The sequence below is a fragment of the Trachemys scripta genome, chromosome 4 (assembly GCF_013100865.1).
Source record: "Trachemys scripta elegans isolate TJP31775 chromosome 4, CAS_Tse_1.0, whole genome shotgun sequence".
Taxonomy (NCBI): Eukaryota; Metazoa; Chordata; order Testudines; family Emydidae; genus Trachemys; species Trachemys scripta.
The window spans coordinates 120,426,807-120,439,840 of NC_048301.1; the positions used below are offsets into that span (position 1 = coordinate 120,426,807).

Below are 13,034 nucleotides of genomic sequence, written 5' to 3' on the forward strand. Positions count from 1 at the left end.
CAGCACAGAGGAATTCATATGTCTGAGTGCTAACAAGGCTGCTGATGGGGAAGACGGTGAGAAGGGGCCTCCTTCTGTCAATGGGGCGTGTGTGTGGGTGGGTGGGGGTGTAATCTCCATAATGCTGCCACACTTCAGGCAATTACATCATAAGAGTGGCAACTTTAGCAGTACGGGAATTCCTAACTGAGGCAGAATCCATCACCTCCCCTCCACCCCATCCAGCCTGTCCCGCGCAGCATCACAGACTCTCCCTACAAGACACCTGGGAAACGCTGGCATAGCCAGGGGGCTGTAAAGGGTCTGTGACACATGCTCTGTGGGTTTGTACTATCCGGCCAGACTCACTCGGTGACTCATTTGCTCTATTTTAAGACAGCCTACCACCCCCACCCCCCAAAACACAGAGGGATGGAGTTTTGCCATCATCCCCAAATTATGGGCTTTTGTACGTCATCTACAGGAAGAAAACATTTAAAGCAATCCAACTGGTTCCTTGTCACTGGGTACTTCCAGCACGTAGCTATCACATTAACAGGCATGCTAGACAGATTCATCTGTAGTAAGTTCAGGGCTGCAGGCAAATTTTTTTACTATTTCATTTCCCAACTCTGGGAAGTGGAAGCTCAGATCCCTTCTGTGCCAACTAGAGCAGATTAGTCAGCACTGAACGCCTACATCTGAGCCTGTAGTTCTGGTTGTCCTGTCAGTGTTTACGTCAAGCCAAGGAACCAAACTATCTACTTCTCGCTGACTCCCTTCCAAACAGGGCATTTCACAGCATGGCAAACGTGAACAAAGAAAAGGGGTACGGTGCTCAGTTCTGAGCACCAGAGACGATCCACGGGGGTGAGTTACTCCAAGACACGCATTTTACTTAGAGGAGGGAGTGACCCCAGGGTGAGTGGCACAGCCCAAGAGGCTGAGAGACCTGGCACCTGGGGCTCGACATGCAGATTCAGTCCCCTCCAGATCCTTTCATCTCACTGTCACAAGAGGCTGGTTTGACACAAGAGTAGCAGCTTCCTACATTTTCTACAGGAGGCACAAAAACCTCAGGAGTGGCTAATCCCATATAGCCCTGCCAGCATTAATTATGCTATGGCAATAGGACCAGCCCCAGTGACTCACTCACTCACTTTTCGGCAGATTCTCCGTCTCACTTTCATTCCCGCTGGTTTCACCTGAAACAAGAAACAAGGCTTCCATAAAATCATAGTTGCCATGGTAAGGGGGGGTGACACCCATGGCTGCAGAAGCGGCCGCATCCGAGACCTCCCTTAAGTCTACACCATGTAGGGCTGCTCGTTAGCCATCTTGTTCATTACATGAGTCTCATTAAAAGCAGCCCTTCGCTAGTAATAATTTAAATCCCAAAGAACATCAGAGATGAAGTCAGATCCACCACTTCCAGGGAGATATTGACCAGGAATGGAGATTCTGAGTAGGTATTTAAGCCCTCTAGGTGAGTTAGCAACACTCTGGGGCTGGAAACAGTTTGTATTCTTTATTTAAAGTTGTTAGGAAACCAAAGCAGCTTTGGAACCCAAGTGTCTCTCCCCAGAGGGCCACCTGAAATCAGCATGAGAGAGCAACAACAGGTGACCTCACGACAAATAGCTTTAACACCTCAGCATGGAGCTACCCCAGCGCTGAAGACTCAGACACAGAAAGGGATCTTCCCTATGGAACACTCTCAAACTTGGATTAAAGAGAAGTACAGGGCTTGATTTGCAGAGGTGCTGAACACCCAACAAGTCCCACCGGAGTCAGTGCAAGAGGCAGGAGCTCAGCACCTGTGAAAAATCAAACTGCTGTGGTAAAGTTTGCTCATTCTCTGAGCAATAGCTGCAGTATGAACCCCACATTGTGCTGACAGGACTGTGGCGTGTTGTGAATTAGACATGTCCGTTGTGGTGTCACAAGTGTGCTATGTAATGAAGAGAATGGTGCAGGCTGTCTCCAGACCTTTTGCTGGTGGAGCTTCTTTCCCTGTATAAGCGAGTAACTTCACCCTCTTCTTCCCACGTTTAGACTCAAAGATCTCCTGTATTTTTAACACAAGCTGGAATCCAAAGAGAAAGCAATCGTTAATACAGGCCATATGCACATGAGAGGCGGTGGCAAGTGGCAGCTAGGCTGCAAAGCACATAGAAGACCTTCAGCAGATGCAACCACATTCAGTAAAGGCTTTGCAGAACCCTTGCTAAAGAGATATGGTCACAATGCTGTTAACACAACTCCCTGGATACTGGGCATTCTACAGGTCTAACAGGACTGGGAATAATTACTATAAGAGTCAGTTAGAGACATACAGAGCACCATGGAGAAGGAAGGAAACAAGCAGCACTTGTGCTCTAGCAGCAGACTAGTTGCTTTATATTTGGCTTATCAAGCAGGCTGCACAGGCAGCCGGGACTAGGATACAGGGAGGTCTGAGGCTACAAACAAGACAAACCAACCATAAAGGAACTTGCAGCAGCATCCTATAGGATTTGCCTCCAGAAAGCCTTCTGCAAAGGATCCAGAACTCTGTGCAACTGCAGGTACCCCAGTCCTTTCTGAGCCCAGCCAGAGCTCCTCAACGTAGCTTGGCCTAGTTTCCTTGATTGTACAGAACGCACTGACAATTTGAGACCCCAGTATGTTTTCTAAAACACAGAGTCCTCAACTTTCTATGTGTGTAACACCACAACAGACACAGGAACTGCCCCAAGGCATTTCCTTAGCTGAACGGTTATAAAAACCCAAGCATTTGTATTTTCTATACAGACGCCCCACGGGTTACGCAAACCCGACTTACACAAATCCGCACTTACGGAAAAAGTTCCATAAGCTAGAAATAGTGTTTTTGTTTTGGGGGGTTTTTGGGGCACATAATTGTCAGGTATATGTTTCCAACTTACGCAAAATCAAGTTACGCAAGGCGTTCCGGAACAGAATGCTTGCGCAAGTCGGGGAACGTCTGTACTCTAGCATGCCCAGAGGGGACAGAATGCTGTGTCTGCCCCACAGGGGCCCAGTCTACAAGAAGAAGAAACCTGAACATTACCACTGCCGTACGTGGGCTAAGCAATAGAAGAGAGAAAGGCACCAGCATTCTAACATGCAGGGCAGAAGCGGCTGGATTTCTGTGGATTCGATTGGCTTTTAAAGCCTTTGCGAATACCAAACCCACAAGAATTTCTGAAATGGGCACCACTGGCGCTGAAGGTGTTAAAAGGCATCTCCACTGCCATCCTAAGGCACTGTGTGCCCCAAGACGCAGGCAGGACTGGAGGGAGCTCCTTGTTGCTATGCGTTGGAGCCTGCTAGTATTTCTGATTCAGGAGTGGGGTGATTTATTTTTTAAACACAGTGGGGAGGTCAAGTTCTCTCTTGCCCAGTGTTAAGAATCCATACATGCTCCCAGCAAAGGTAGTAGGGTGGGGCCCAGTTATTTCTGTCTCTCCCCCCCCCCCCCCCACACACACAGCATAAAAAGAAAAATAGTCACCCACGGAACCTGTTTTCCAGCTCAAACCCTCATCCCCCATCTTAGTGAATTAGGCCGAATTTCAGGCTTGCCTCGTTTTCTGATCTGCTTCTGTTTTTTTGGGGCAGTGACAGACACGTTCTGTTACTGCAGTGAGACTGCAAAGAGCCACCCTTCAGAGGAGCTGCTGTTTCACTTGAAGGCTTCCTTCCCTCTGTTACTCTCACCTAGAGGTTTTCTGTTATTGCTCCTAATTTTGCAGATTTCAATCACCAGTGAGAGATGCTGGGAGCACTCAAAGCAGCAAGGTTTCTTTTATTGCTTGAGAAAGAATTGGCCTTTTTGGACTGAAATTCTTTTCTTGCCTTTTCTGAGTCTCTCTTGCAATCCCGGCTGAATCCTTTGAATGTCAGGAGAATAACGTATGCTTCCTGCATGTAAAGTGCTCCCAGATTTTTGGAACAGGTTTGGGTTTTTGGGACGGATTCCCCTTCCACATCACCCCAGAAAAAGGTTACTTGCTATCATGGCATTTTCATAGTTTTTGACCCCATGCTCCCTACTGCCAGGCAGGGTGTTTATAATAATCTTTGTATGCACAAAAAGGGGTATTACTAATGAACATTTCTATACACTTCACAGGCAGCTCACTCCACCTCATAGTCCTCTGCCAAGTAGGTAAATATTATACCAATTTACAGAGGAACTAACTGATGCCTAAGACTTTCCCAGGGCCACACAGCAGGTTTTTGTCAGCTAGAATTAGAACGCAGGAGTCCCATGCTCAAAACACTAACCAATGGTGCCTCACCACAGTAGCTACGATATTCCCTCCATCCAATGCGCTATGTTTTGTTATTGTAGCATTGATCAGGAGAGCTGGATATTGAGTTGGGTTTAGGGGTTTTTAATTAATACAAACATTTGGAAATATTCCAAGCAGATACAGGCAGGAATTGTAGCAAAGTTTGACTTCAACAGACAGTGGAATTAAATCCCTTTCATGTCTCTGCCCTCAGAGGTGTGTGTCCCTTACTCATGCAGAAGGGAGCGGCAGGAAGAACGATACCCAAATGTTATGAAACAGGCTCATTCCTAACGAGTTGTTCAGCAGCTTTTAACATGGAACAGCTGCCAAGGTTCTTTTATTAACATTAGATCAGGAAAATAGACCAACGGTCCAAATAACTGAGCAACAAGCCCCCACAAGAAAGCCAGGGTCGCTCCAGGCCTTGCCAACCACACAGAGTAAGCGCTTACACCGAAAGAGCTAATCAACAGATAGTTTAATGGAATGGACATGAGTCACGCTCACTTGTACAAAAACTCCCCATGGTTATTCTCCGGTTCCTGACCACTACACTTGTTGGTCCTACACTGTAAGTTCCTCAGAGCCATGAATGTCCTCCCTGCATACCTGGAAAGTGCACAGCACACAGTGGGCGCTACCACAGGTAAATACTAGATCTAATGCACGAAACGCTCAGCACATGCCTATCCTGGAAAGCAATGATCCAGTCAAACCCCACAGTGCTCCCTGGGACCCAAGGCTGGGAGGAAGTCACACCCCCCTCCTGCTCTGCACAGACATGCCAATGCGCCAATTCATCTACGTCGGAGGGCAGCTATCGTGGGGTTTGCAGACTCATGCTATCAGGAGGACGGTTACCAAACCAGACTGGGAGTCAGGACTCATGGGTTCTATTCCCCACTCTACCACCTGTGAGAGCCTAACGTGATCCTAGGCAAGCCACATCCCTTCCCTGTATCCACCTGGAGAGCAGATATAAGCCCTGTTCTGCGGGGCTCCAGGACCATTGCAAAGCATTTGAAGGTGCTAGAGAAGGTGGAGTGTTAGGCCACGTCTACACTACCCGCCGGATTGGTGGGTAGTAATCGATGGATCGATTTATCGCGTCTCATCTAGACGCAATACCTCGATCACCAAATCGATGCCCATACTCCACCTTGGCAGGAGGAGTAAGTGGAGTCGACGGGGGAGCTGCAGTGGTCAACTTGCCACCATGAGGACGGCCAGGTAAGTCTAACTAAGATACTTCGACTTCAGCTACGCAAGTAGCGTAGCTGAAGTTGCGCATCTTAGATCGATCCCTCCCCTCCCCCCAGTGTAGACCAGCCTTTAGTGTCACAAATGCCACGCAAGAAGCAGGGATTCACACACGAGCAGAAAGCGCAAGTCTCACCTGGGGAAGGTTCTTCCTTTTCCTACCAGCAGCCTCCCCTGCTCGGAACAGCTTCCACTCTGTCAGTGTAACGGGCAGGGTCGTGTCCTTCCCATGTAGGCATGCACGGGCAGCTTTCAGCTCCAGCGTCTTGCGATGGAGGAAGGTAGGCTTGGGAGGGAGCTGGAAACAGATAGGACAAGACACACAAGGTGTAAAGGAAGCTTTGGAGTTAAACATCTTGTTTGCCTGGTTCCAAAGGGGCTCACAGCAGGGTGCCCCAATCAGTTCCTGGGAAGCAGCCCCAGAGGGTGTCACAAGCAATCCCCTTTAACATACGAACGCATATATCACAGCAGCTCCTGAGCCCCCTCCAGCTGCAAAGAGGGCACAGGGCTTGGAGGTTAGTGGGTATTTCAGCAGGGAAGGAACCTGGAGACTCCCACAGTGCCACAGAGGCCTAATGGGGAGGAGAGATCTAACGCTGCCTGTCACAGGCAAGGTGAAATTGTTAAAGGGACAGATCTGCCCTGCCCCGCAGGCCTTCTTAATGTCTAAAGTCCTCTGAGGATGGGAAGTGCCCACCATTAATATGTAGCTTGTAGGGAAAATGAGTTCAGTAACTCACACAGCGTCTCAGCTCCCACCCCTCTGTTCCTGCCCCACACACTCAGTGCTGACCCGGCAATTCATTCACAAACAGCTCAAGCTGCCCAGGCCTGAACGTGGGATGTAGCGTGCGACAACGACTCAGCAAGGACACGCGTTATTCATGCTGGAAACAGGAAGCACTGTGGATCCCTCTGCCTGTGACCTTGGAGTCACAGCTGTTTATTGCTGATGTACATAATTTTCAACAATAAAAAACAGGGGTGACAGAAGACATGTTGAAGGTGTAACTCCAGGTGCATGGAGAGGAGGGGCACGAGAGAGGGAAGCTCACCTTCCTTCTAGAGGCCCTGCAGCTGCCCACCTCACCTCAGAGCCAGGCACTTCGGCCCAAGGAATATTTTATTTTTCCATGCACTAAATTTCCCTTACGCACCCAGGTGAGAGTGTCCAGCCCTGGGTATTGACAGCCACCGGACCACAGATAGTAATTCCAGTTTTGTAGCTGAGCTCTCTGAGACAGATGCTTTTCAGATCCCAGCCCTGGGCCCTCTGGAGTCAGGCCAAGCTGGGTGTGCCCCGTGGACTTAAAAACAGCCAGCCTGGGACTCACTCTCACCTTGGGAGGCTTGAAGGCATTCTTTGGGGGTGGTAACTTCCAGGCTGACGGGACCCTCCACAATGGTAAAGGCAACACTTTGATATCTTCATACAGATTCTCCTTAGCAGGATCTGAAGAGAACAACGGGTAAGAGACTCATGGGGGGGGAGGGGAGGTTTAAAATGCCCCTTGTGGTCACCAAGAAATGGAACCAAGCAGTGCTAATGCCTATAATACTGTCTGCTGGGAGTGCCAGGGCAGTAGGTTTGGAGATGGACTATCCCACAACAATGCAGCAAGATGGCCCCGGGGCTCCCAAAGCCCTTCCAACTCCAGGATCAGTGGGTGTGGGGATCCTGCGTAGGCACCCCACTGAATCCCAGCTACCTGCTGCTGCAGTACCACAGCCATCAGCACCTCCAGACAGCAGCCAATTCCTTCCACAAGTGTTCATATAAAGCACCGCGTGGCATCAACGGGAAAGCTTAATCCAGCTCCACTCTGTCCTATTCCAGGTGCCGCTAAAGAAAGCCTGCTAGTGGTTAGCCCTGCCTCCATACCACCCAGCGATCAGACACGGGGAAATCCAAACACTTCCAGACCTGAACAGGCTCCTCCCCACCCCTGCTAACATCCCAGTCAGAGCACAGACACGTACAGATAATGTCCTCGTAGATGTTGTCCTCTGACTGTGTGTAGAAGAGTCTAGATCCCGAGCTGCTATTCAGCTCCTCATGGAGCTTCTGGGAGCTGGTGGCTGCCATCCGACTGCGGAAGCCCTGGATGTCTTCAAACTCAAAGGATTTCCTGAAAGCAGACCGGCACGTTTTCTAGCGGTTTCTTCTCAAGAGGGACATAAATCGCAGAGGTTAGGAGCAAGCGAGACCCTGCCCGCTGAACTCACCAGCCCCACCTCCCTGGATAGGCCTAAAAACTGGCCAGGCCCCCAACGCCAGGCCAGTGACTTACTGGTTTCCAGCCAATCCAATCATGTTTGTTTCCCCTGAAGAGCTTGTAGGCCTGATAAATGAGGCGGGTGGCTTTGGACTATCTGGGCCTGAGAACTGCACTCCCAGCTGGTACCTGCCCAGAGACTCCAGTGCTCAAGCCCTGTCCCGGTAGCGCAGCCAAGGGCAGGAACCCGGTGTGCTGCTGTCTGGACAAAGGGATCCTGCACTGCCCCCTTCCTACCTCCCTGGTGGTGCAATCCCCAGCACTCTTACCTGGGGAGCAGGGCGGGGGCTGCAACTGACATTGGGGGTTCTGGTTAAGGACACATGGACTGTAAACAGGGTCTGTCCCAAAGGACTCTCTCTTTCCTGGAAGATGCCTAGTCATTCTGCAGACTAATTCCCACACTTGGCTTCCTTTGGGGGGTTTAGCTCTGACAAACAGCATATCTGCATCCTGGGCAGGCACAAGTGGGCAGAATTCAGTTTTTATTTTTAATAGTTTTGACAGATAACATTTATTTTAAGCTTTTTTCTACATTGTATCAATTTAAATTGTCATAGTTGTGGGAAATTGGGGGGGGGGGGCAGACAATTACTTAATGACAGCAGGCATCGAGATTCAGAAAGAGAAAGCATTATAACTTCTGTCAATATCAGATGTCAAAATATACCAAGCAAACATCCTGAAATCAAACTAACAAGTCCTCAAGCAGCACTTCCCTACTTTGCTTCTCGGTACATTTCAGTTATCATCAATGGCCATACTCTATCCAGAGCTTGTGTGTTACTAGTGACATGAACATTTATTGACATTTACTGATATCAATCTAATCTTGCCAAGCCTAAGGATGAATTGTATGGGGCTTTGTTCCAAAGCCAGTCCGGGTCAGTCATCAAAGCATTAAGGGAGACACAGGCCATTAAAAACCCCAGAGTTTTTGCAGCACATTTAATACTATGGAAAGCGTTGGAGGATTCAAGAGCACCAGCTCCCTGCCCCTCCACACAATGCTTACCCGCTTACCCAGAGATGGCTACACCTCAGTGTCTCCTATGTCTGTAGAACTAGCAGAGAGCTAACACAAATGATATGTTGAGTTACTTGTCTGTAACTCTCAGACCCGCATCAGAACCAGCCTGCTGCCCCGGTGGTTATCTGAGATTAATGGCCACAAACTCCAGGCAACTAAAAGATCAATCAACTGGAGTCATGTCTGACTCACGTAGCAACAGTGCTCCTCACTGGAGAAGACAATTAGCCCATGATCCATGGGAAGTATCCCAAAGCGCAGGGCAGGCAGCAGCACCCCAGTTTGGCCAAGGGTCTGGACACCACAGCTAAGTCGGCTTTCAGGGTTCTGGGGTGAGGTTTGTTTGGGGCAGTACTAGGGACCAGGCAGTCTGTGCACAGGAGTCACTGTTCTGCACAGGGTGGGGAGGGGGTATTTTAGCCAGGACATACCCATCTCCTTACTCTTCTAAAGAAGGGCCAATGGCAGAGCTATCATCACTACCATGGATTTTAAGGTCTCGCCTGAAAGTGCAATTCATGTGAGGCCTCACTCAGTGACCTGGTTTGGGCCAGGGACTTGCTCAGAGGCTGAGGAGGCAGGTGCTCCGTGCATAAGAACATAAGAACCGCCATACTGGGTCAGACCAAAGGTCCATCCAGCCCAGTATCCTGTCTACCGACAGCGGCCAATGCCAGGTGCCCCAGAGGGAGTGAACTTAACAGGTAATGATCAAGTGATCTCTCTCCTGCCGTCCATCACCACCCTCTGTCAAACAGAGGCTAGGGACACCATTCCTTACTCATCCTGGCTAATAGCCATTAATGGACTTAATCTCCATGAATTTATCTAGTTCTCTTTTAAACCCTGTTATAGTCAAGGAGTTCCACAGGTTGACTTTGTATACAAGAGCAAATAAGAATTAAGCCACTTACCTCTGGGATCTCCCTCTGATTTTCCTGTTTGCCTCTCTCTGCTCGGGCTCGTGGGAGGAGCCTACTGGGGAATCCTTACACTGGCCTTCCAGTAGCTTTTCTCTACCACAGCTGGTTTGGTCCCTTTCTGACAGATAGCGGAAAGTCCTGCGGGGCTTTGGGGGAGGGATGGCAGCAGGCCTCGTCTCCTGTCCCTCGGCCTCCGAATAAATGTTTTTGAAGCTCCTCTCCATCACATTGAGGGGCTCCACTCCCCCAGCATGTAGTTCTCGCTCTGTCGAGCCACAGCTCTCTCTTTTCCTTTTCAGCTCCAATGCCATCGCTAGGACCTTGTCAGGAGGAACAGCTTCTATGTTCTTCCACAGCCCTCGTGAGGTGTAGAAGTTCCCTGGTGGCAGCGTCTGCTCTGGGTCCAGGAGGCCCCCCTGCCAGTCTCCATTCTCCTCAACCCGGGAAATCGGGCAGCATGTGCGCACTTTGGGCCTGAGGATCTCTGAGGTACTGCAATCACCATCTCTCTCACTGTCACCCTCGCTCTGAGAATGGTTCCTGCCCTTTTCCCTGAAGTCCAGGCCCAAGCTCTTTGAGTTTGCTAGCCCTGCCTTTCCGTCATTCCCACAGCCCCGTGGCTTGGCCTTCGGCAGAGCCTCACAGCCATGGTCATACTGTACCCCAAAGTCCTTCGGCTGCTGTCTGTCCTCGCTGCAGCCCCCTCTAGTCTTCCCCTCCCACTGGGAGATCTTCTGTTTGATGTTCCGGCAGTGGCTGCGGGAAAGCGTCTGCACAGCACACCGAGAAAAGCCACCATCCGGGGTCCCTGTTGGGTGCATGGCAGGAGCCTGAATCCTCACAAACGCCCCATCGCAGGCACCGCCTAGTCCCTCCTGTGCCACACACACAGTGAGAGAGTGCAGAGTCCCGGCGCACCTGCTAGGCTCCAGTCAGGGAGCAGAACACAGACAATCCCTTTGGACACCAGCCCTGCGAGCAACAAGTCCTAATTCAGCCCTGGGTGGGACGGGGGAGAAGAGAGAGAGAGAGAGAGAGAGAGTGAGAGAACAAACACATCCATCAGTCCGGCTCCGAGGCAGAAAATACCAACTCATCCCAACAGAAAAGCATTCAGCGGCAAACATGAGGGCAAAGTCATAATTGTTCTCCTAGGGCTGACCCTCCTCACCAAGTGCTCAAGACTGGTCTCCCCACACCTCAACCCACTCCTGAAAATGCCTACCCCCAAAAACTACAGAGATTTAAACACCTGCTGTAGGAAGTGCCAGGCTCCCTGATTTTCCCCACCAACATCGGGCATAGCAAGGGGGGAGGAGGAGACAGACTGGCTGCTCCCACTGCTTGTGAAACAGGCTGGTGATTTGCGGTTCTCTGAGCTCTCTCTGGGCATTGCCCATGGTTGCTAGCACAGGTGCAGCACTCCTGAAAACAACACCGGCAGGAGCTCCAGAGTGGACCCGGTGCAGCATTTTCACGACCCCGTCGTCTAATCCTGCTCGGAGCAGGTCTGCGCAATACAGCAGCCAAGGTGCCAACAGCATCTTGTGTGTGCTGGAGCTCCCGCCGGGGGAGCCACAGTGGTGAGGGGAGGTGCTGAGACAGAGCTCAGCACAGGTATAGTGCAAGGGGCCTTCCAACTCCAGTCTGCAGTGAGCCAGCGACATCCCCGATCGGAGGCTGCTACTGTTTGACACAGGAAAGCTAAAAGGCTCATTGCATCGACTGCAGACCGGCTCAGGGATTGGCAACACTAACCCTCCCTCCGGATGTGCCCCGCCTGCCCCACAGCCGGGCAGGAACCTGTTCGACGTTCCACCTGCCCACACCTGACCTAGATCGGCCACCGGGGAGACTCTAGGTCTCAGGGAAGTGGCAAAGTGGCTCACAGTGTCTTTTGGGGGAGTGAGAAGAAGCAGCCACTCCGGATGCAGTGCTGTGCAGGTCAGTCACACCCTGCTCTGTCCAACAACCCCTTAGCACGGTGTATCTGCTCAGGGACCCAGAGCATAGGCCATTCAGAGACCATCACCTCCAGGCTCTAGCTGGGTGACGTTGTTCAGGACAGAAATCCTGATCACAGACATAAGTGAAGTTGGCCTGGGTGGTTCTGGCCACCGTCTGACAGCAGGAAAAGCAGATGGGCTGCCGTGCAGGGGAAGGGCTGCAAGCCAGACTGGGCTGTACATACCCAGCACTCAGGTCTGGGCAGAACGGCTGCAGCTTCAGTGCCTGTGAAGATCGCATCAGCCTTGTGCCCACATCTGCCTTTTACCCTGCAGAGAGGTGTTTGGCCCAAATCCTCACCCATCCCTTCTCCTATGAGCCAGAAATATCAGAGCACAACTTAGAGAGGCGTCTCTAGGATCAGCTTCACCTGCTGTCTGTCTCCTGCCCAGGTACTTACCCTCTGCCTAGCCCGGTGGGACGTGAGCCCCTGAACTATTTGAATATGAAAACCTAACTCGGTGCTAATCCAGTGCAAAGGCAGGCTGGTTCCTGGGGGCTATGTGTGCAGCACTGCCACACTGATCGAGGTACCTGCTGAGCCCCCAGTGCGTAGCTCTCCACAGAGTGACGAGGCCAAACACCCCTCGGCGGCACCTCTGTCCCTGCTGCATAAATGGGAAGCTTGACTCAGAAGTGGAGGGACCTGAACAAGGCCACAGCAAGTGCAAGTGTCAGAGATCCTGGCTCAAGCTTGTGCTCAGGTCACAGCCCACGGGACAAAGTCCCCTTACTCAGTGGCGGAGAGCGATACTAAGCAGCACTGGAAGCTGCTGTTTCTGATCTCATCAGCACCATCTGCAGTGACTTTCCAAGTCTCTATGAAACCCACCTGGTTCTCACGGACTCAGCGCCTGTAAAAACTGGCAGAACTGCAGACAGGAAGGACATTAAGTCAGCGAGAAGCAGATCATAAACCTGCCTGCCCAGTTATCTCACTACCCCTGCAAGCCGCCTGCTGCCCTCGCGAGGAACAGACTCTGTGTCCCAGCGCGTTCAGCCAAGAGCCAGGTTTACACAGTGTGCATTGGGCAGATCAGCTCTCAGGAGGGCATCCTACATCACCACACCACTCAAACTACTAGCAAAGCTAGTTGCCACAAGTCACTGGCGCCTGGGATTTGCAGAAATGCACTGGAGAAGGCCTGGGTTTTGCGCCACGCAGAGGCTGCTGACCCTCCCTTTGCAGGAGGAACAGGCTGTGTCTGCTGCATAGTAAAGAAAGGGGTGTCCAGCAGTTGGTGCTAGATGC

At 51.1% G+C, this 13,034-nt stretch overlaps 1 protein-coding gene across 8 annotated transcripts in view; it reads right to left on the reverse strand.

Annotated features, from left to right (window-relative positions):
* DENND2C (DENN domain containing 2C) overlaps positions 1-13,034 on the reverse strand; it is a 49,995-nt gene that overhangs the window by 15,011 nt on the left and 21,950 nt on the right. For all 8 annotated transcript variants that reach the window (XM_034767039.1, XM_034767037.1, XM_034767031.1 and 5 more), the window contains 6 exons: positions 9,767-10,774; positions 7,527-7,675; positions 6,887-6,999; positions 5,680-5,841; positions 1,969-2,065; positions 1,140-1,184 (listed from right to left, as the gene is read on the reverse strand). In XM_034767039.1, the coding sequence (XP_034622930.1) occupies positions 1,140-1,184; positions 1,969-2,065; positions 5,680-5,841; positions 6,887-6,999; positions 7,527-7,675; positions 9,767-10,596 (1,396 nt within the window). In that variant the 5' untranslated portion in view covers positions 10,597-10,774. The remainder of the gene's footprint in view (positions 1-1,139; positions 1,185-1,968; positions 2,066-5,679; positions 5,842-6,886; positions 7,000-7,526; positions 7,676-9,766; positions 10,775-13,034) is intronic.